At 43.9% G+C, this 23,626-nt stretch overlaps 2 protein-coding genes across 3 annotated transcripts in view; one reads left to right on the top strand and one right to left on the bottom strand.

Moving 5' to 3' along the window:
• Nucleotides 1-23,626, top strand: part of Fbxl13 (F-box and leucine rich repeat protein 13) — a 173,101-nt gene that overhangs the window by 73,116 nt on the left and 76,359 nt on the right. For both annotated transcript variants that reach the window (XM_021190074.1, XM_021190073.1), the window contains exon 10: nt 19,177-19,229. In XM_021190074.1, the coding sequence (XP_021045733.1) occupies nt 19,177-19,229 (53 nt within the window). The remainder of the gene's footprint in view (nt 1-19,176; nt 19,230-23,626) is intronic.
• Lrrc17 (leucine rich repeat containing 17) overlaps nt 757-23,626 on the bottom strand; it is a 32,647-nt gene continuing 9,777 nt past the window's right edge. Inside the window, exons 2-4 of the mRNA XM_021190075.2 lie at nt 15,222-16,127; nt 6,758-6,913; nt 757-1,176 (exon numbers count right to left, since the gene is read on the bottom strand). Of these exons, the coding sequence (XP_021045734.1) occupies nt 779-1,176; nt 6,758-6,913; nt 15,222-16,005 (1,338 nt within the window). The 5' untranslated portion in view covers nt 16,006-16,127 and the 3' untranslated portion in view covers nt 757-778. The remainder of the gene's footprint in view (nt 1,177-6,757; nt 6,914-15,221; nt 16,128-23,626) is intronic.

The following is a 23,626-nucleotide window of genomic DNA, read 5'->3' as shown; positions in this document are numbered from 1 at the left end:
TCAGAGCTGCCTGTCTGTCAGAGCTGTCTGTCAGAGCTGTCTGACTGGCTTTTCATACTAACCATCTCATATTCTCTATTTGCTTGTTATGACAGTGTTTTGTTGTTGTTGTTTGACCACGAGGAGTGGTTGAGAATTTGGTTTATCAGGATCTTCCTCTGGAATGTATATGAATCTAAAATTGCAAATCTACTTACTGCTTAAATTCAGTTCAGTGATTAATAACAGCAGTGGGTTGACAGGCAAAAGGGGTGACAATTCATTATAACTTTTCATTTTTATCATTTTTAAAAGACTATGCAAGGAATTACATGTAAAAATGAACCTTGTTTTTTTTTTTAAGTTTTATTTCAAAAAGCCATTAAAAACAAATGCAAGACACTATGAAATTCTAATGCCATCATTAAGATCCAACTCCCTCAAGTTACCAGTGTGGAATAGTTGGGTTATTTTGAGACTGTTTCTGGCTTTGTAGCCCTGGTTGGCATCACGATCCTCCTGCCTCAGCTTTAGTGTTGGGGTTGTGGACATGTACCACCAGTTCTGGTCCACTGTGTACTCTTGTCATGGGGGTCTGATCCACAGGTGGGCAGGTTTCCCTAGATTATCAAACTTGCCACAGCCTAATAATAGTTACAAACAAATCAGAGGGATCTCCTTGTAGCTTGATAACCCCGCATAAATAGGCATCACAATTCATCCAAATGTAAACATGCGGTTTTCCCACGCCCGCACAGCACTGTGCCGCTGGGTCTAGCTGGAACAGTTCGGCAGTTATCTACCCCACTATGGTGATTCTAACTCTGTGCTTCTTTGCTGGGTGATCTCTGTGTATTTTCTCCCATTCATCCTCTTCTGTGTCCTGGTCGAAAGTCTCAGGGTATGCTGGCAGCTTGTCTTTGGGGCATTCTTCGTAATAACTCCGTACGTATTTCCCCACAGACCACCCTTTGTATTCTTCCGGCGTTTTGCATTCCAGACCGTTATAGTGGACGTTGTAATGGTGCTTTAGCCAGTAGTAGAGGTAGTGGATGCTGTAGTCACACCTCCAAGGATTGTCTCGGAGCCACAGGAGTTTCAGAAAGTACAAATCCTCTAATACTCCATAGTCAAAGTTCTGCAGGCTGTTGTTTGATAAGTCGAGCTCTTCTAGATGTATGAGCCCTAAAAAGGCAGCTAGAAACAGAGAATGCGTATTAATCAGTGGGTAGGGGAACTGTACGGCCGCACACCATGTGTCAAACACAGGTTTCAATAAAAGGCCCCATTCTCTCCGTCACAACATTCTCTTCAGTATACGTGTGACTCTCAGTATTTTCTGAGACTGGACAGAGCCCACAAGGGACTAGTTGGCACTCTGCTTTTCAGTTCTGGTGATAGAAAAGGAAGCTAACTTCACTAGGGCCTTGCTTCGAGTTGCAAACCGGCAGTGTTTGCATAAAGACACCAAGCTAAACCAGATAGTCGTCCTATTAACAGGTGCATTACGTGATTAAAGATTGACTGCAAGGCCCTATTACTTAAGGATGAGCTGTTGCTTTATCGTGAAAATGTGTACATGGTGGGTAGGATCCATCTGAGTCCTTAAAAGGGGGCACAAAAATGGCTTTCTGACTTTGCAAGCTGTTAGTGTTTGCCTGTGAGCTGTGCCATATTTTGGTATCATGTTTATTCAGTAAGGAAAGCACTTTCTCCTTCTCTAGCTCCGTGGAGAGGATTTCTGGGTCAGGATCTCAGTGTGTCCTCCTTCCTGAATATCTGAAGAAATACAAAATATGGGAAATATACTTTATCAAACGAAGCTTTCCCTTGATCAGACAGACTAGCGTGTTGTATTTGAAAAAGTTGGCTTTAAGTTAGTTTTCTGGAACATGGGGAAAGCCTGTGTGGTGTTGACACACTGTAATTTCTGCCCAGTACTTTGAATGTCTCAGAAAGGTGCATCTTTCTGGTGTATTTCTTTTTTAATTGGGAAGATGTTGGAAAAAAAGGGGCACACAAATAAGGTAAGTGTGTCAAATGTAAGACTTTAGCACAGGAAAACATAAAAACCCATAGCAGCTTCCTAGGTTATTTTATTGGTGATTTCTAAAAAAAAAAAAATGCATAAAAAAAATTAACCTTTTCCAGTTCAGTGGCTCTGGTGGTGAGAGTCTATTTCTGTACAGTTCCAAACCCAATAATTTCTTCCCATGTTTTTTTGAAACATCTGGTTGAATTTGGTAAGCAATGGTGTCTATCAGTGTTACATACATATGCATTTGATTTAGCTGGATGCTGAGAAATTAGAACAAAATAACTCATAACAGATAAAGCCAAGGTCCACCACGCGTTCCAAAATCCACAGGTCATTCCCAGCCTCAAAGGTCTTGTCTCTGTTTTGAATGTTTTCCCTTTACTCTTTCAGAATGCCCTTGTTAGGACCCAGCATCCTTATTTTGAATCCGAAAACATGCTTGATATCAGTACTAGTCACTATTGTCATATTGTCTTTTCTTGGACGGAGCCCCAAACAGACTCCTTTCTATTTTGGGCCAGAGAGAAGGCTGAGGAGTTGGGCATGAGAGACGATCAATCCTTGTGATGATAGTTCTGAAATTTTGGCATTTAGTGGCTCTGGCTAAAATTCTAAAATCAGGTCATCACAAAATCACTTTTCTTTTCTTTTCTTATTATTATTTTCTTTATTTACATTTCAAATGCTGTCTTAGTCAGGGTTTCTATTCCTGCACAAGCATCATGACCAAGAAGCAAGTTGGGGAGGAAAGGGTTTATTCAGCTTACATTTTCCACATTGCTGTTTATCACCAAAGGAAGTCAGGACTGGAACTCAAGCAGGTCAGAAAGCAGGAGCTGATGCAGAGGCCATGGAGGGATGTTCTTTACTGGCTTGCTTCCACTGGCTTGCTCAGCCTGCTCTCTTATAGAACCAAGACTACCAGCCCAGAGATGGCACCACCCACAAGGAGCCCTCCCCGCTTGATCACTAATTGAGGAAATGCCTTACAGCTGGATCTCATGGAGGCATTTCCCCAACTGAAGCTCCTTTCTCTGTGATAACTCCAGCCTGTGTCAAGTTGACACAAAATTAGCCAGTACAAATGCTATCCCAAAAGTTCCCTATACCCCACCCCCGCCCCTGCTCCCCTACCCACCCACTCCCACTACTTGGCCCTGGCCTTCCCCTGTGCTGGGTCATATAAAGTTTGTAAGACCAAGGGGCCTCTATTCCCAGTGATGGCTGATTAGGCCATCTTCTGCTACATATGCAGCTAGAGACTCGAGCTCAGGGGGTACTGGTTAGTTCATATTGTTGTTGCACCTACAGGGTTGCAGCCCCCTTCAGCTCCTTGGGTACTTTCTGTAGCTCCTCCATTGGGGGCCCTGTGTTCCATCCAATAGCTGACTGTGAGCATCCACTTCTGTGTTTGCCAGGCACTGGCATAGCCTCACAAGAGGCCGCTATATCAGGGTCCCTTCAGCAGAATCTTGTTGGCATGTGCATTAGTATCTGGGTTTGGTGGCTGATGATGGGATGGATTCCTGGATGGGGTAGTCTCTGGATAGTCCATCCTTTCATCTTAGTTCTAAATTTTGTCTCTGTACCTATATCCTTTCATGGGTATTTTGTTCCTTATTCTAAGGAGGAATGAAGTATCCACACACTGGTCATCCTTCTTGGTTTTCTTATGTACAAAATCATTTTTCTTGAAACAACCCTCCAGATTGAAAGCATGTGTAAATAGACAGTCCTACATTCAAAAGAACTGCAGTTATTAAAGTGAGTGTATCGAGGCTCCCTGGGAGAGCTAGCTTTATTCCTGAAGGAAGAAAAACTCCCAATAGGGTGACTTTCCCTCCTCCACTGATGCCCTGTATTTTACCAGACTGTCACCCAAGTCTTCTACAATCTGGTGCCCCACATTTGCTCACAAGGCAGCCCAAATTCTTAAGGAAGTAACTGGGAGGTGCTTCATTTTAAAATCCTGAATCACAGTAGGCCTTTTACTTTCAAATTGGTTTAGTTAGTTTTGTCTTATTTAAATTCTAAGATCCATTTTCTTTTCTTCTAAAGGACTTACCAAAAAAAGTACTTAGTGCTTGGTTCAACACATACTTGTGAGTGAAAATCCTTCCCTTGTGTTGAATTTAACAAAGGGAAGTAGGGAGGGAAGGAGGGAGAGAGGGAGGGAGAGAGGGAGAAAGGGAGGGAGAAAGGGAGGGGTTTTTATATCCCAGAGTCTGTTGTGACAAGTCATTGATATAGCATGGCTATTCACTGCTGTAACACATTTAGTTAAGGCTGTATAATAATAATTGGCATTTTAGTTTATTTAACAAAAGCTCTAAAAGTCATCTGCATTCTGTGTGTGTGTGTGTGTGTGTGTGTGTGTGCTGGGAATTAAACCCTGGGACTTGCACTTATTACACAAATGCCCAGGCATCCATGCTGCTGACAGTTATCAACTATGGCATCGATGAGAGCATTAGAAATAAATATTATGCCTGCTCAGGTACACCACACTCACTCCATGGATCTATGGTTTTCATAGGACACGGGGTCTGGGTTCTTCAACCTGTGGCCTGACTTTGTAGAGTCTACACACCATTGACTGATATGAACATTAGTATAATAATGACTGTATGAAAAAAATGCCATTGTATTTACTGTGAGGAGAAAGTTGCTTTTAATCTTGCCAGTCAAAGTGAAATATGTATACAGGCTGAGGTAAGTGTAGCAAATTGTCCCTTTAAAATGTTGTTATAATTTTATAATATTTAAATGATATGTTAATTCTAAAACACGCCTTTGTAGCACCAGAATGTTCATCTTTGCTTTCTGTTTCTGTCCTGTTAGAATAGTGAGGTTCTGCTGATGCGTGTGATACTATTACTAGAAGTAGAGAGGCTGAAAAGGAGGTGCAGAGGCTAAAGTGCTTACTGGACACTCGCAGGGACCAGAGTTTGCTCCTCAGAGCCCATGTAAGAGGCCTGGCAGGGTAATGTGGGCCTATAATCCCCCTGCTGGGGAGGTGGAGGGAGACAGGGGGCTCCCGGGCTCCAGACTAGCCATATTAGCTACTTGGTAAGCTCAAGATTCAGTGAGAAGCTCTGTCTCAACGAATAAAGGGGAGAGTGAGTGCAAAAGACAGTCAACCTCTGCCTCTACACATGTGTACACCCACACATCAACAAGTACACACGGGCACAAAAGTAATTGCTCTATTTTTTTTAACATAGGAAATATGATTGTATTCAAAATATTTCTAGCTCTATGCTGCGTTATAAAATAATATTATATTTATAAGTGATCATTTTATCGCTGGGCCTTTTAGACTGCAAGCACACGACAAAGAAACGTGCGATGATAAACTAGGCAGTGATTCGTAGCCTCGTTCCTTCCAGAGCTAGTGTTTGCTTAGTTCACTGCATTCATTTTGTTTCCCACCAGAGGTTTTGTTTAGCAAGCAGTGGAGAGCCTCGAAGGGCAGAAGAGAGAACCGATTTTGATGTAGGAGCATGGCTAACACATCTTAGCTCGACTTGAGCATGCCTCCTCTGAACCTATGAACCTGGTATTTAGCAGTTAGTTTTGAATTTATATTAAATAAGTTGGGGCTTAATGAATACCCCCATCAAAAGTCAAATCTGAATTCCATTTTAAAAGCATTACATGTTCAGCGTATCAAGGACCCTTTGCTTCATATTCCTATCTTTTACTACATTTTCATTAGTTTATTTTTATGAATTATTATGTGTGTATGATATATGCACATGTTTATGTGTGTGTGCACGTGTGTGTATGTGTGTGTGTGCACATGTGTGTGTGCACATGTGTGTGTGTCTGGAGGTAAAGGTCAACATTAGATCTCTATTTCATTTTTGAAAGAGGATTTCTCTCTGAACCTGAGACATGTTTATTTGGCTAGGGTTGTTGGCCAACGAGCTCTGTCTTCCTGTCCTCAGGGCTGGGGCTATGCATGTGTGTCCTTGCACCTAGATTTCATATAGATGCTGGGGAGCTGAACTTAGGTCCTTGTGCTTCTGTGGCAGCCACTTTACCACAGGAGTCATCACCATACAAGTGTGACGGCGGGCCCCGTGATACGAGCACTTGAGAAGCCAGGGCAGGAGAGTAAGAGGCCCAGGGCCACTCTGGTGTACACTGTGCGAGGCCCTCCCTCCCACATCACCACTCTACATCACTGTGTCTGTCGGCTGGGCTGACGGAGTGCATGTTGCTTAGCACCGCGTAGTCCGTGTCCTGCACCTGTCAGGTTCTGTGTTTGCAGATTCAATCAACAGATGAGACGTAGCTGGGAAACATGGCGTCTATTCTGAATTTGTAGTGCATTCGCTAGACGTTTCTTCTTGTTATTGTTTCTTATGCAAAATAGTATATAGTGGCAGTTTTGATAGCATTTTCATTATATTATTATTAGTAAGAGCAATTAAAGTATAAAGGGGCAACACATGTCATTTTACAAAAGGGATTTTGGTGTCTGAGAGAGTTCCTGGAACAATGACACTGGACCCCAAGGGATGACTGGACAATACTACACCCTTTGTAGAGCAATGTTTTGGCACACACGTCTGAGTGTCTAACAAGCCCTATTTTAAGCATCATGCTTAATTAAAGTTCAGACTCTTCGGACTTACTTTTTGTACCTAAATGGTGTTTACTATAGGTGTTGCCACAGAAGAAAAGCCACAGCCCAGCTGCCGCCCACCTGAAGGACCATGCAGTGTGACTTACCAGGATCTATAAACTCAATGCCATTGCTGCTTAGGTTTAACTTCTTTAGTTCGTGAACATCTTCAAACTCCTTGGGTCGGAGCTGGCGGATTTTGTTGGATGACAGGTCAAGCTTCACAATGTCTGGAGGGATGTTGCTTGGGACTTTCTTCAACTCTGGAAAAATGGACAGTGTTTAGGTTACATTTTTCTGGCTCCTATTTTCTATTAATCCCACGAGGCTGCAGATCAGCTTAGCGTGGGGGGCTGGATGAGGGGAGATGGATAGCTGGAGCCAAAGAAAACACGAATAAGCCTTGGCAGGTGCTGGATCCAAATCGTATGCACCATGCTTAGCATGCACCATGCTTAGCATACACCATGCACCATGCTTAGCATATACCATGCACCGTGCTTAGCATACACCATGCTTAGCATACACCATGCTTAGCATACACCATGCTTAGCATACACCATGCTTAGCATACACCGTGCACCATGCTTAGCATGCCCCATTCTTAGCATGCACCATGCACCATGCTTAGCATATACCGTGCACCATGCTTAGCATACACCATGCACCATGCTTAGCATACACCATGCTTAGCATACACCATGCTTAGCAGGAGGGCCCAAGGGAGGGGCCAGAGAAACTCCCTAGCTGCAGAGGCAGGAGCTAAAGCAGAGGAAGACGCTGCAGGTTGAGCCAAGGCTGCTGAGTCATTTGGGAAGCAGAGACTCCATCTTGGTGACCCAGAAGGCCGACCAGGAAACCTTTGAAAGACTGGGCCTAGTAGTGCAGGTGAGGGCCAGGGGCAGGGAGGTGGCTGCAAGCATGAGGCCTGCATAAGACATAGGAAGTTTCAGGTCAGCAAAGACCTACAGAATAAGACAAGCTACAGAACAGGTAAAGAAAATACGGGTTAGCTTTTGTCACCACTGTATAAACGAGAGTCACCTGAGAAGAGGGGACCTTAAAAGAGGAATTCTTCCATCAGATGGCTCCATCTGCATGACTATGGTGCATTTTCTTGATTAATAACTGACAAGGGAAGGGTCCAACAAACTGTGAGTGGTGTCACTCCTGGCCAGACGCTCCTGGTTGCTTGAAAAAGCAAACTAAGCAAGCCATGAAGAGCAGGCCAGTGAGCAGTGTTCCTCCGGTCTCTGCTTCAGTTGCTACCTGAAAGCTGCCTTCCCTTGACAATGTATGGATTGCCATCCAGAAGTGTAAGCTAACTCTCTCCCTGCTTTCGGTCGGCGGCGGTTCCTCATCTCCTGAGGTGTTGCTTGCTGCCCTCTGTCAGGGTGCCATTCTGTTACCATGTCAGATTATCCATCATTTTATGCTTCCTCTGCCAACAAATGATCCCAGGCATGTGGCTCCCATAAACACCACACTCTTGACCTTCCTGATCTCCCAAACCATGGCAACAGCCCCCTTATCCTCAGGAGAAACACTCCAAGGGGATGCCTGCAACCACAGACAGCACTGAGCCTGTGCCTGTGGCAATGTTTTCTCTGTGAAGTCGATGCAGTAAGGGGTCAGCAACACCGTCTTACAGGAAAACAGCGGTTACGAGCTTGCTTGTAAGTGCCTTATAAGTGGTTTATTTCTAGAATGTTCTACTTTAATATTTTTAGTTCCTGGCTCACTAGATATGAACTGAAACCAAAGTATGTGTATGGGGGACTAACATAGGTAAAGGGGGACACCATATCTTACTTTTGCTTTCTTAGATGTTAAAATACATGCATGACTTGATAACTTTTCACCCACTTAACTCCATGCCCAAATCTTCCTGCTTCCACACGAGCCAGATTTTCAAAAAGAGCTAGGAACAGCAGCATGAAGGGAAGAGCCAGGGTTATGTCCTCAGCATGAAGGGAAGAGCCAGGGTTATGTCCTCAGAGGTACCAGGAAACCAAGGTTCACCTCGATTTTGCTTCTACTATTTATTTTCTATCTTTAAATCATGCTTTTCAAAAATGTAATCACTCCTACATTATATTTTACTGTGAGACTTGCCCTTTAGTCTTTAGCAAGAAGTGTTAGTTTTAATGAAAGCAGTTGTAGCGTAGAGTGGGAACCAGACTTGTTCTCATGTAGCAACAATAAAATGGCCTGACTGACATCTGCAGAGTTGGGTGGCCCCCAGGGCTTTCTGAGGAAGCAGAGATTCTTAGAACCAGGAACTGTAGAACACATTTATGAAAGGTGGCATTCATTATCCACATTGCTGCTTTTGGTATAAAATGGTTGAATTGTGAATATATCTTAACAAAATAGTAATGAAATATTAAGAGTAACAACTTGGGATTTATGATTTCTTGGTCCCAGGAATATTTACAATGTAGTGACTTGGACTCTTTTTCTTTCCTCTTAATGGCCCAGATTCCATGGCCTTTGTACTTATGTGTGTATGTGTGTTCATGTGTGTGTGCATCTTCTGGATGTTCATACACATGATTGTGAAGGCTGGAAGTCAACCTCAGCTGCTCTTCCTCAGAAAATGCCACATCCTTTTGTTTTGAGACAGGGTCTCTTATTAGGACCTGAGCTTGCTGATTAGGCTAAGCTGGGTGGACAGTGAGCCCCTGGGCTTTGCCTGTTTCTGCTTCCCCGGAGCTGGGATTATAAGCATGTGTGATCATACCCAGCTCTCTACATGGCTACTAAGGATTGAACTCAGCACCTTACGCCTCCGTGGCAAGCACTTTCGTGACTGAGCTATGTTCCAACCCCTGTTTCTAATGGGATGGTATTGGAGTCCATTTCTAGATTCCTTAGTACACCCTCTTGAGTCAAACTTCCTTGAATTCCTTTCCCCTTCTTGTTGGGCCCTTCCTATCTATGTGTTCCTGACCTAGGCACTCTTAACAAAATTAAATGAGGAGAACTATATGTGTTCCATTTTTAACCTCATTTTACAGATGTGGAAATGGGGCACAAAGAAGTTAGGTCATTTGCCTCTAAGAGTAACAGCATCACAATTTAAACATGCTAACCCAGCACGTTATCTATCGATCTTGGCCTTCTGTGTGATGTGCTGTCTACCTGCCGAGAACCCCATGTATAACATACACATGTATAGGGAAGGAAGAGGTCACAGGTGCAGTCAGTAAGTCAAGGCCAGTGTCCTGTAGGTTGTCCCACTCAGCAGAGCTAGCACCCCTCAGTTCTAGAACGCCTGTAGAACGGAACCTGCCTACTGGACCAGACTTGAGGGTAGATGACAGAAAAACCACCGTAAAACAAGCCAAAAGTGGGTTAGCCGCAAATCAACGGGTAGAAAAGATGTTTGTAAGAATACCCTGGAGTCCAGTTTAAGCAATGGGTTTGTGGGTGCTAGAAAAAGACAACTTTGGAGTGGTCAGCAGACTCCTGAATGAAATAGCATCCACGAGGAGCAGGAAATGCAAGCCAAGAGTTTTCCTAGCATGACCTGGAAACAAAACATTGGCTGCAGTGGAGAGAAAAAAAAATTATTATTTTTTTTTTGCTTAAATTTGAATGAGTTACAAAGTTGTTTGTAACTCAATAGAGGACAGACAAGTACATATTTCCTCACATCAAAATGACACTTTGTCAATGTCTTCATTTCTAGACCACATGCCATGTGGCATCCAGAGCTCGCGTTTACCATGAATCAAAATGTTTTGAGGTAGGGGAGGGAGAGGGCTTGAGATAGGACCTGGCTTTGAACTTGCCGTGACTTGAACAAGGAAGGCCTTGAACAACGGATCTCCTGTGTCCACCTCTGAGTTTGTAGTTGTGGACCTCATTCTTGACAAACACTTCAGGAGATGCTGCATCTCCTGTCATCTCTTATGAGCTCTGCCCCTCTGCCAACTGAACCTTACTACGAAGAGGAAGTTGAGACAGTTTTCCTCACATCATTTTCCCATTTAGTAGGCTTTTGGTTGTCAGCAGCCTCAGAAATAATTTGAAGACTTGGTAGTAGTTAAAGAGACACACATAAGCTTGTTTATCAGAAATTAAAATTTCTTAAGTATTATTGAAATCAGGGGCAAGTTGACTTCAGAAGCAGCTGGAGCCAATTTTCCTATATAATTTTTCCTAGCTTTCAAAGTCAAATTAGTAAATTATCATGGTAAATGCGAAGTTAAAATTGGTTTTAGAGCTCATACTTGCATGTGTTCCTGGCAAATCCTGTCACCTCAATATGGCATAAATATGCCTTTCAACCAGTCCTACACTTACGCCCTTTGAAAGGCTGAGTTGTGTTGGCAAAGAGCCCGTTGTTCCATGAATAAAGCTATTATTTTTTTCTTGCTGTCAGATGTTTAAGGCAAAAATAGTGATCTTTGAGGTCTGTGTGGTTGGGTTGGCACCAGTGAGTCCCCTGCACACATCTGAGTCACTGCTAGTCCGTTGGGAAAGGCTGAGTTCCCTCATTGGAAGGATCCATACTGCAAGTCCCCTGCTTGCATTCCCTGGGTAGTATCCTTACACAGAGCTCAGGGGGAGGACCTGATACTGGGAAAGCACACAGAAGGCTTGGTACAGTGGACATACCCAGTCTTGAAAGAAAAGATAGCATTACATGATGACCTGTGGCTTGGACTGTGAATTACTACTGCCCGTGTGACCTTGCTAGTGCCCCCCTCCCCCCATCCCCTTGATGACACGTATATTACACAAAACAGAGTGATGAACATTACTGATCATTTGTTTTTGTTTGTTTGGTTTTGGTTTTTCAAGGCAGGTTTTTTTCTGTGTAGCCCTGGCTGTCCTGGAACTCACTCTGTAGACCAGGCTGGCCTCCAACTCAGAAATCAGCCTGCCTCTGCCTCCCACGTGCTGGGATTAAAGGCATGTGTCAGTACTGCCCAGCAACCATTTGTTATTTTAGTATTTGAGATTGGTTACCATTAATGGAACAAAATAAAGAAATTAGAATAGAGTAAGGTTGTCATATTTGAATTCTAGCCATGATTTTCAACTGCTGTGTATTTATTTGCTTTAAAGTTGCTTAAGTTACTGATTTGAAGGTACAAAGGAAGGCAGCTCAATGCTGACACTAAAAAGGAGTTTAGGCAGACCTTTTCCTTATAGGAATTAACTTAAAATAGGAATTTATAATAAAACAAAATGAAAATAAATGATGAATAGTATTAATGGACTCATCTAAACCACAGTGAGACATTTTTAGTTAATTGTGAAAAGTATTAATAAGCCTTCATTATATAGTCCAGAACTGGAGGGTGTTAGAGGCTGTGCCCAGTGTTGGGGATGGAGAGAGGGTAGTCACCAGATCCAAGGATGAAGATGGGCAGGAAAGCAAGGAAGCATAAGTATGGTTGACAACAACTGTACATCTCAAGCAGCTAGAGAGAGAACACTGACCATTTCCAACACAAACAATATCTGCCTAAGGTGAGGGATTGATCCAATCCTTTGATCTGGTCAGTAAACATCATATTCATTGATTAGAATATCACACTGTATCTCATAAACACATAGAACTACTGCTGGGTATCAACTGAACATTTTAAAAAATGAAAATACAGGCCCTGAATTTTACATAGTCACTAGCAATTAGAGGGACGCGAGTTGTCCTTTACCATATGACTCGGTGTTACATACTGCTAGTCCTTTGAGGAAGGCTGAATTCCCTCACTGGAAGGAGCTCTCTTCCTCATCCGGGTCCCCTGCAGTTTTGCAACAGAGAGGATTAATTTGAGGGGTATTTTTAGAAGATTATATTTAGGCAACAATAAGTTGCAAAGGGAAAAGCAGTAAAATATGTTTTATAGCTAATGTTAGCCAAGAGAAAAAGAGAAATGTTTTATAGGAAAAGAGACAAAATAAGAACTGTGCTCATTGGTGGGTGTAGTGGAGCTGGTGGCCCAAGACTGAGGAGCAAGCAGAAATGGGAATGCTCCGGATTTAACTCTCACACCACCTCCTGATTTTGGAGAAATCAAAAAATGTTGAGAGACTCTTTATAGGGTCTTTCTATATAGCCCTGGCTGTCCTGAAACTCACGATGTAATCCAGGATAGTCCTCAAACTCACAGCAATCCACCTGCCTCTGTTTGTAGAATGCTCTTACCTCTTAGAGCACCGTGTCTGTCGTCTTGCTATGAAGTCTTACCCATCTTTTATGTAGACAGTGTTCTTCTCAGATAACTTGTGAGCTCAGTCCTGTGTACTTTACTCTTCCACACCCAGTGTAGCAAGTGCAGATTCGACTAAGTTTGAGGGCAGAACCTCAGCAACAGGAAGTATTCTAGCCCAGGGTTCAGTTTGTAGTCTAAGCAATCCAAAAGAAAGCTTAGAAAACATCCCAGAGCGTGTCTCCCCACAGATGTCTGTGCTTTAGCCTAAATCCTAAGATATCAAGGACATTCCACCCTACCTTGCTGTGGCAAAACTATACCTTCTGAGTCTTCTAGAATTCTCCAGTGCTTTCTAGAATTCTCCAGTGCTTTCTAGAATTCTCCAGTGCCTTCTCCTGTGGCAGCAGCTTGTCTGCAGTTGGTCAGATTAATTCTGGATGATTGCAAGTGCTGGCTCGTGTAATCAAGGTTCCTGTCTTTGCTCTTTTGTGTAACTGGGAGACCTTGTTTGAGTGATGGGATTTCCTGAGCTACTGCTGCTTCAGTCCCCCCATCCCCAAGTTTAAATGGGGACAGGACTGCCTGAAAGCTGACAGCATGTGTGCACGGGGAGGGTGCCTGGCACTTGCTAGATGTTCAGTTAGGACTTTCTCCAGAATCAGAGGAATGCAGCCTGACCAGACCTGGTTGTTTATCCCTGCTCCACGGTGACTCCTGTGGGCACGTGACTCCTGCTCCCTGCTACTTGTCCCAGACTGATCTGACCACACCCCACTTTAGCGTCAAGGACAGAGTGGCAAGCTTTGGCCAAAAGCTAACAAATCTACTCCTGGCCCCAGCGGTCTAATCTCTCACATTAACAAGGTCCTGCTCTTAGCCATCTTGAGAGGATCTGCTAGGATCCCTTCAGCAATCCTGAGCTTTGACCCTCAAATAAACAAACACAAACAAAAGACACAAACAAACAACATCACCTAAAATAGATGGAAATCTGTTATAGCATGCTCAAAGTGACTCTACTCCAATGACATCTTGCTGAAAGTTAATATTACAAATGAACTTTTAAAGCATGCCCCAAATGGAACACATCGACATTGTCATAGGGCTTGTTAGTATAAAGACATTATCAGTTCTTGAATTACTCTTTGACAGTGTCAGTCTTTGCTAACTCATCGTTAGCATTTCTAAACTCTCCTGTTGGTTCTTAGTTCATCACTTAATGTGCAGTTCTTGGTGCAGGACTGTGTGAGGCGGAAAGTCCACCACTGATTTACAGACATGAGGGGATAGTCTAGAAAGAGTTCCCCAGTCACAGAAATCTTAGGTGAAGTACTTTTAAATGACTTAATATTTGTTCACTCTGGCTAACTTGGGAAGATCTAAGATGTGGGGTTCCACCAGCTCATGAAAACAATAGGACTGGGTGAGTGGAATATATATCATCATTAGCACCCTGCTGGGCCTCTGCCTCAGTGCTGGGCCTGAGCTGGGCATATCTGGTCTGGAAGATGTCCCCCTACAGATGTCTGTGCTTTATATAATTGGTGCAAGTCAGCTTGTATAGAGGGTATCTGCCCTGTATCCAAGATAAATTAGATTCAAGAATAAAGGAATTCCTTACTGCCACAGCTTTCCCTGAACAAATGAACCAGCTCCTGTGGTTGCCCCAGCCCCTGCTGTTTTTTCTTCATGTAAATATTGATTGACTTCTTAATCAAGTGTGCCTATGACACTTGTGGGTGGCCACCCATGGAGGCCAGGGGCATGGGATTCCTCTGGAGTCAGGGTTGTAGGTGGCTGTGAACCACCTGATTGTACTGGCAGTGGAATGCTGGCCCTCTGGGAAGCAGTACATGCTCTTAACCCATCTCTCCCACACAGACCCTGACTTTGAAACGGTGTCATGAAGCCCAGGCTAGCCTCCAGCCTCCCAGGTAACTGAGGATGATGGCTTTGAACTTGCTTTCATTTGCTGATGCTTTGTTTCGTTTTGTGTGTGTGCATGTGAGTGTGCGTGTGTGTGTGTGTGTGTGTGTGTGTGTGTGAATTATTTTTAGGAGAGTGTGTTCTGTAGCACTGTACATGTAGCCCAGGCTATCCTTCAACTCACTGTAGAGTTAAGGATGTTCCTGAACTTCAGCTCCTCTTGTCTCTGTTTCTCAAGTGCTGGGATTACAGATGGGGGCCACCCTGCCCAGTTATGTGGGTCTGGGGATTGGTCCTTGCTGGTCAGTCACTTTACCAATGTATGTCTTCTTCTGCTGCTGCTCCCTGGTGACACCAACTGCCCTGAATTGAACTCTGTACACTCCATTGCTGTTGGAGACAGCTTCCTGTCAGCCATCTCCAGGCACCATGGGATGTAGCCTGCAGAAACGGAAAAGGCAGAATGGCTCACCTTTCCTCTTGCAGTCTAGGGTTTGTATGGGAAACACGTAATTGTGGCACAGAGTGGAGTCTGCTTCCGGCCTGATGACTGCGGGTATCCCCGACACTTGGGGTTTGGGGTCCAGTTGCTCCTTCTCCTCTTCATCACACAGCTCTTGGGGCTTTAGCTGCAGCAACTTTTTATTTCTCAGTGCCGGTGGGCTTCCGCACTTGGCGTAGTTCCCCAGATTCCGGTTCCTTGGAATCTGCAGCATGGAAATGAGCGTCTCTAGCTCACAAGTGCAGTGCCAGGGGTTGTCATAGAGACGCAGGTAGCTCAGGAGCGGCGTGTAAATGAATGCCTCCTCAGTCAGCACCTTGATCTGGTTGTGCTGCAGCAAGAGGGTGGTAAGTTTATTTAAACCAAAGAACGCCTCACTCTCAATTTTGGAGATCTCGTTCTGCTGCAGGTCCAGGCTCTTCAGCCTTTTAAACTTAGCAAACATGTTGTTCTTCAACACGCGGATTTTGTTTCTTGCTAGCAGCATGTGCAGCAAATCTTGAGGCCAGTCAGGCAACACATAGACTAGTTTCCTTTCTTGGCAGTCAAGGTATTTCTCATGGAGATACGTGTACACATCACAAGCAAGGCCTGGTGCATAGCGTTTGACCGGGCTGGAGCCTCTCCTGCCACCAGCTGCCCGGCCGCGGCCACGGCTGGGATGGCCTTGGCTTCTCAGAACACCGGGGCTGGATTTGCGAGGCTCAGCAGCTCTGCAAAGGCAGAACAGAAGCAAGATGGCCACTATGCGCATTCTGACGTCCAGCTGGCCCTAGGCAGAAGGAACAAGACGGTCTTCCTCTGAAATCTAAGTTTGGGTAGCCTTAGCAAACACAGGTCGGGGAGAGTAAGGCCCAGCCGGGATGTATAGAGCTCCTAGGTGGGACACAAGAAAGAAAGCAAAGAGTGAAGAGCCATCTTGAACAGCGTACGACAGAAACAGCAGATTTATTTATTTTATTTTTTTCTGAGCCTGCCACTTTAAGTAGGCAAAAATGTGCTGTAGACGGTTCTTTACCTTTTACTTGCCTGGTTTTGTTAGTATACACATGTTTGGGCCTTAAGTTTGAGTCAAGACTCTCTCTCTGTCCTGCTAGCTGTACCCAGCTTCATCTTCAGTATCTGTAAAATGGAGTTATGATGTCTCCTGGTCCCTGGGCTGATGGAAAGTGCTCAACACCCGGCCCATGGGAAGTTCTCAACTGTTAGGACTCAGCCTGGTGAACACTCCAACGTGTTCCTCAGCCTGTAGATTTAAGAACTGAGAGACATTCTCCTGCCAGCCCTGAGATGCACAGCCATGTAGGCGTGCCCTTCCTGGGAGTGTACGGTTTCTTTCAGTCTCTCCTAGTCACCACTGTCAGGTTCCAAAGAACCCTTGGGCAAAAGACTGAGATTATTAACATATTAATAAATAAATTATTAATTACCATATTATTAACATATCAGAGCAGATGCTGTCCATTGGCTGCTAGGCTCTCTCAGCATGTCTCATCCCAGGCTCCCACCCTAGATCTCTCCAGCATGAGCTTTGCCTCTCCCCACTCTCTTCCCTCAGCTTCTCTTTTATATAAAACTCCGGCCATTTTGTCTGTGCGCCATCTTGGTTCTCTCTGTCCTCTCAGCTTCTTTCTTGGTCCTCAGCTCCTGGTCCTTTTTTGCCCCCATGTCACTTCTGCCCCCCACCCCAGTCCCCATCTTCTCATGGCCTGGTCTATTCTGGGCTCTAGATGCCTCTGGTTGTTCTCTCTCTCTCTCTCTCTCTCTTCCCCTTTCCCCCTTCTCTTCAACCCTACCTAGGAGTAGCCACATCTTCGTTTTCATTCAGCCACTCATGTTAGATGTGGACCTAGAAATGCTTAGAATAAATGGCACTGTCCCAGCCACCCCCTTATATATCACCACGACACCAATGTCACCATGACAGTGAGGGCTTCTCTGGGGCCCCCATGCCAAGGACTTCAATCTGCCTTTCTTGTTTTATGGTTCTCCACAGTGTTCATCAGCCTCTGTCTAAACAAGTGGTTCCCTTCTTTTGTGACCTGTTCTGTCTAGTTTCCTTAACTAGAAATCAAATTACCTAGAATTTGGGCAAGGATTTTTGCCCATTTTATTGCTACGGTGTTTCCATGACAAATAGTTTTAAAAATATATCTATTACTCTCATGTAGCTATTCTGTCCTCACACATATTATCTGGGGACTCTACTGGTGAATCCGGAGATCTGCATTTTTTTTTTTTTCCTTTTGAGGCAGAGTCACTATGTAGCCAAGGATGACCTTGAACTTCTGCTCCTCCTCCTACCTCCAGAGTGCTGGGCTGCAGGTGTGTGCCACCCAGCTCGCTCACTGGGACCCTGGGGCTCAAACACATTGAGTGTTCTAGGCAAGCACTGGGGTGGGGAACTGAGCTCTGGCCCAGCCCAGACCTGCATGTTTCAAAACTGGTTTTCCTTTTGTAAAAATAGTCCTGAAGCACTTCTTTTTGTTTTTGTTTTTGTTTTTGTTTTTTCGAGACAGGGTTTCTCTGTATAGCCCTGGCTATCCTAGAACTCATTCTGTAGACCAGGTTGTCCTCGAACTCAGAAATCTGCCTGCCTCTGCCTCCTGAGTACTGGGATTAAAGACTTGCGCCACCACGCCTGGCTCTGAAGCACTTCTTATTTGCATATATCACTTAGGACAGAAATGACTTTTCTTCTTGGCAAAGGAAGAAATATCCAAAGTAGTTTATTACAGATAATGTGTCTGGTATTAGTGTTGGGCTGTCTGGTTATTAGTGGAAGACATGCTTCTTTGAGATGTGATTTATTTTGAGTAGTAGGGACACCCCTGCAGCTTTTCCTGTCTACTGAGACCCCGCCCACCTAGAGCACCTTCCCACTGCTTAGTCTCAAGCGGTCCTCACAGTCACCATTCCTGTGTCCCCCAGCCCTGCTTCAAAGCCTAAGCATCTCTCAAGGTGCTGAGTGCGTTGTCTAGCTGTCTGTCTGCGTGTCTTATCTTCCTTGAGGCATGCAATGGTCTGTATTCCAAGAGCTATTAAGGCATATGGCCCTTCTCAATCTCCACTTTTCTATAACTTATTGCAACTTGTAATGTAAATCTAACTTAAAAAGTCATAACAGCTGGGTGGTAGTGGCACAGGCTTTTAAAATTCCCAGCACATGAGAGGCAGAGACAGGTGGATTTCTCAGTTCAAGGGTATCCTGGTCTATAGATCAGGTTCCAGGACAGCCAGGGCTATACAGAGAAATCTTGTCTCAAAAAGACCCAAATAAATAAATAAATAAATAAATAAATAAACAAACAAACAAATAATAAAAGTCCTAACAAATAGTTTATTTCACTTATTATGCATATGAACTATTAGAGGGTTAGTGCTTCTGCAACATGCTTTGAAATGCATAAAAATAATGCACAATGTGGAATCAATTTAGAGATGAGTGAATGGGCATGTAATAAAGCCAGTATAAATACAGATTATAATCTAGATGGCAGAGATATAGGCGCTCACAGTATAGTCCTTTCAATCCTTGTGTATGTGTAAAATTGTGTATAATAAAATATTTTAAAACTAAAACTAAACAATAAGTCCTGGAAGATGGCTCAGCCAGAAACCAAAACAAATTATTTTTCTTAAACCTTCAAATTAAAATCCCCAAGGATATAGTATTTTTTAAATTGAAAAGTTTTTTCTTCCCATCTTCTTCCTGTACTCCGCAAACAATAACAAACATGTGTATGTATGGGGTTTTAAGCCAAAGACATCATTTGCCTGAGCAGAGAAAAACCCACATACTTAGGACACATTTCTTGCCAAAGTTTCTCTTTACTTTTTAATGAAAACGTTGCATTGAATGTAGGATGGAAAAACTAAATGTTTGCCGTGTGTTGTTTAGTGATGCCTTCCTTGTTTGATTTAGGCCACTGTAAAAACTTGCAAGAGTTGAACGTCTCTGACTGCCAGTCTTTCACAGTGAGTATGAGAGTTTATTCTATCATTGTTTATGTAGGTCCAGACCCCTCACCCTGAAGAGCCAGTGGGTAGACTACATACTTTGTGTGCATTTGGGGTTGAATATGGAAAAAACAAACTATAGTAAACATTGGCAAAGACATCTTACCCCAGCCCCACCCCCGCACATGCACAATGCTATCGTTCATCTTGTGGCTATGTGCTTAGTGGTGGAGCCTCAGGCAAGTGGAAGGTCTTTAATAGTTACATAAAAGGAACTGTGTTTATGTTTCATGCATATTTATATGAGACAGAAAATACTGGGTCCCTGCAAGGATGGTGGGCTTATTCTGGTGGGTTTCATGGCTGTTAGTAACCATGCCGAAGAGATGGAAATGAACATACATCCCTAGATTCCCTCCCTTAGTCTTTCTCTCTCCTCTAAACCTGTCTTCCATATTGTGAACATGCAATAATACCCTTTGTACATGCAGGTCTGACCAACTCACCTCTCTCATCCACCATCCACACACTACTGGGAAAAAATATCACACTACCTTAATATTGGTGCCCCCAGGAGACTCGCTGTAGTCTGCCTCCCTTTGTAACCTCATCCTGTTCCACTCCACACAGTAAGTTCTGGTGACCACGGACCAGGGTGCTCAGAGCAGTTTCTTGTTGTTGCTCATACAGTACTGTCTCTTTTTTTTTTTTTTTCTTTTTTTAGGTTTTGTTTTTGAGATAGGCCAGGCTCACTATGTAGGCCAGGCTGGCCTTGAGCTCAGCAATTCACTGCCTCTGCCTCCCATCACCATGCCCACCTTTGCTCCTTGCTCTCACCTTCACCATCACCTCCAAGTAAGGCTTAGATAAGGGAATGGTTCAAATAATGAATGTAAGTACATGGGATGGGGAGACATTTGGAAAGTGGCCCAAATGGGCAGGTAAGGAAAGCTCTGAACATGGGCATCCTGGGCTTGAGAATTAGGGTCACTAATTTCTGCTGAAACCATTCCAGTGGGGTGCTGCTGGGACTGAGATACAGCTGTAGTGAGTTGTGAAATGGACAAGATACAGGAAAATAAGCATGAGCTATAATCTAATGTTTCCAGAAAAATGGATGAGGGGGTTAGAAGGAATGGGGACCTGCAAATGCAAACACATTTATAGAAGCCAGTGGAGACTACCCAGCTAGGGGGGACAAGTTTCTGAGGAGACAGAGAAAGCAGAAGGGAAGTCTGGCGTGTAATGATGCTGAGCTCACGTCAACACAGGCCATGGCCCTTGACAGGTGACAAGACACCTACACTGGTTCCTCAGAGACCCCCACACACCCCTAGCGTTTTATGCAGCAGTATGCCTCATGTTCGAGGGAGTCCCTTCTCAGATGTCGTCCTGTTTTAACATTAAATCTCCTCAGGTCCCCACAGTGCCCTTTCGGTGTGTCCTTGAGCCCATTCTTCTGTCTGTCTGAATGATGCTCATCCCTCCCATCCCCCAACCCCAGCCTGGCGACCTTTGTCCCTCCTTTAAAACACTCTTCATCCCCACTAGGGTTTTCCATACGTTTTTGAAGAAGTAACTTAAAAAAAATAACACCATAGAAATAAAAATGAATTGATATTACCATTTACTCAGAGAGAACACTTCAATAATTTGTGGTATATGCATAGAATTATACCACTGTAGCCACGAGTAATTTTTACATTTTCTACATCCTTAAGAGAAATCACATCCATTAAATCACCTCTCATTTTCTCTCAACTCTCAGCTCCTTGTGATTCCATTTTTTTTTCCTGACAGGCTTAGTTTTCTTCTCTTCCGAGTTGGCACTGTAGGCGCAGTCCCCCAGCAGTTATACTTTCTACTCTTACAGTTATGCTCACACTGTGGCTCCAGTTTTAGAAGCAAGGATACGTTGAAAAAAATCCCCTCTTTACAGTTTTCCCACGAAGCTTATCCTTCCACTTTCAGAGCAGAACAGTTATTTTTCCCGAAAGTTGGAAGACATTTTATGAGTAAATAGAATATAAATGTAAAAGTCCAAAGACCCTTATACCAACCACATTATCTCCCAATTTTCTCCTAATACAAAAGGGAAGCATTCAGATTAGTTATCTGGTCCTCACCCACCTGGCCACTGCTCTCAGCTGTCAGTCAACTCTCCTCTCAGAGGCTCATGCCTCAACATGAATCCACTTCACAATGAACAAGCTGCTACTTTACGTTTAGGAGTGTTCCCAGGAAATCGAGGGATAAACAGACAGCCCAAAGAGCACATAAGAGAACAACATTCTACTTTCCCTCTGGTTGCGTTCTCTCTCCACTAGCAAGGTGCATGCATAAGGCTTCTTCATCAAGAGAGATGGCCATCTCTGCTAGCATGTCCTTCAGGTAGCTGATGAGGATTCAAATGGGACCATTGTGAAATGGATTCATTCTTCTATGGGAATTTTTAGCACCTGCTGTGTTAGAGCATTAGGTGTTAGGAAGAATTTTAATGTGCGTTGATTTTCAGTTCTTGCCTCTGGAACATTAGTTCTGCATATGAATACAAAAACTGCATCCTTTGAATCCGGCTTTCTAGCAGGAAAGTCAGCACAAAGCCATCTGCACCGAGTTTGTGAACATCAGAGTCTCGCCCAAGTTTGGGATCTATAAAGGGCTAGTAATTTCATCCAGTTCCACTTTGTTGTTGCTTTCTCCCTTTGAGACACAGGCTGGGAGACAGGCTCACATTTAAAGATGTGGGTGACATCCACTCAAAAAGAGCTTGGATATATGTGATCTTGCAGTGTGAAATAAGTCACACTGAGGAAATTTGAGTCCTATGGGTTAAGGACAGATTCACAAGCCACTCAGCAGGGTGCACGCTCTAACAGTTTTGGGTTATGTGTTCAAGCATTCCAAGGATGAGGCTTGCATCCTCTTAAGTACTGAGAAAAGGAGTGGTCTGGACTTGTTTGGGTGACCAAGCGACTCCACAAAGGCAAAGGCAGAGAGGAGATGGCCGACTCAGCACAACCATCCTCCTCTTGGCCCTGTCTCTTCTGTGGCCTCTCTAAAGGTGGCTAAGCCAGCTCTCTCACCTGCTTTGTCCCACCCCACTTGCATCCTCGACAAAGCCTTTTTTAACAGGTGCACAGTCTGCAAGCCCTGATTGATTGGCACACCTAAAATTTTCACCTGTTTATATATGGCACTACATGTGGTAATGGTTACTTGGATTTTTGAAGGAATCTTGTGCTGTATTTGCAGTATTTGCAGATACACATATCTAAATCCTATACTTGGTGATTGAATGACTAGAAAATCACCATCAGTTTGAGCTCAGTGTCAAGAGCACAGAGTTTTTCAGTGGCCCCCACTTGTCTACATAAGGCATGGGCAGGAAAAACCTTTCCTGTGAAGAGCCCCTGTGTCTTATTTAAGACAGGATTTGCTGCCCAGTAAGTAAGTCATCCATTGAGTGGCCTACCACTGACCACCATACCCCAGGATTTTGTTATAGTAAAAACTCATATATCTTAGGAAATCGTGAGGAATGGGCTATCAAACTGACCTTGCTGCCCCTGAAAATCAAGTTTGCCATCCCTAGTGGTATCTCAGCTGTTCTGCACATCTGAATTCTCCGAGCTAGTGAGGACTCACCTCCAGATACATGCCTGTGGTGGGCTGTCCTCTTCAGGGTAGAATGTGCTGAAATGCTGTAAAGCTCACTTATTCAGACCTCACGATGCCTGGTGTTACTTCAGGGAGACCATCAACCATCATTGGATAAATAAAAGCCTGTTGTTAACTCTGCTTCTCCTCCCCTTTATCTCCTCCCCCTTTTTCCCCTCTTTTGTTTTGTCAGGGTCTTTCCCTGTAGCCCAAGCTGGACCAAAACTCATTATGTAGCCTAGGTTGGCAGTTAGCTTAAGGTGCTCCTCCTGCCTCAGCCTTCCCAGGGCTGGAATTATAGGCATGTACCATTATGGTAACGATACATTTTGCATGCAAAGTAGCTCATTGCAGTCAAAGCTTGAGCCTCACCTGGTCTTTTAAACCTTTAGTTCAAGACCATTGCTTGACATCATTGGCTCTCAAGTCTCATGCCAGCCGAAGCCTTCGCTCACACCCTGAGATCTCTTCGCTCCCTAACCTCGATCCCAACACTGGTTCTTGTGCACTCCGTACACTTTGTATATTGTCTACATTTTACTTTTCAAATATAGATATTGAGACCATCTCTGAGCTATCATAAATTCAGTGAAAATTTGTCCAGCTTTTTTAAATTTATCAGTATCAGAACCACAGAAATTTAGTCACACAGACAGATGACATGCCTGGGCTAAACATGGCCTTGCTTTTAATGAAGTCCAGCTGTTAAAGTGCGTTTACAATTCCAGTCTTTAGAATAACTTTAAAACAGGCCA

Source organism: Mus pahari, chromosome 2, assembly GCF_900095145.1.
Source record: "Mus pahari chromosome 2, PAHARI_EIJ_v1.1, whole genome shotgun sequence".
Taxonomy (NCBI): Eukaryota; Metazoa; Chordata; class Mammalia; order Rodentia; family Muridae; genus Mus; species Mus pahari.
Note: the sequence above shows the minus strand (reverse complement) of the source record. Positions and strands in the feature narration are given on the sequence as shown.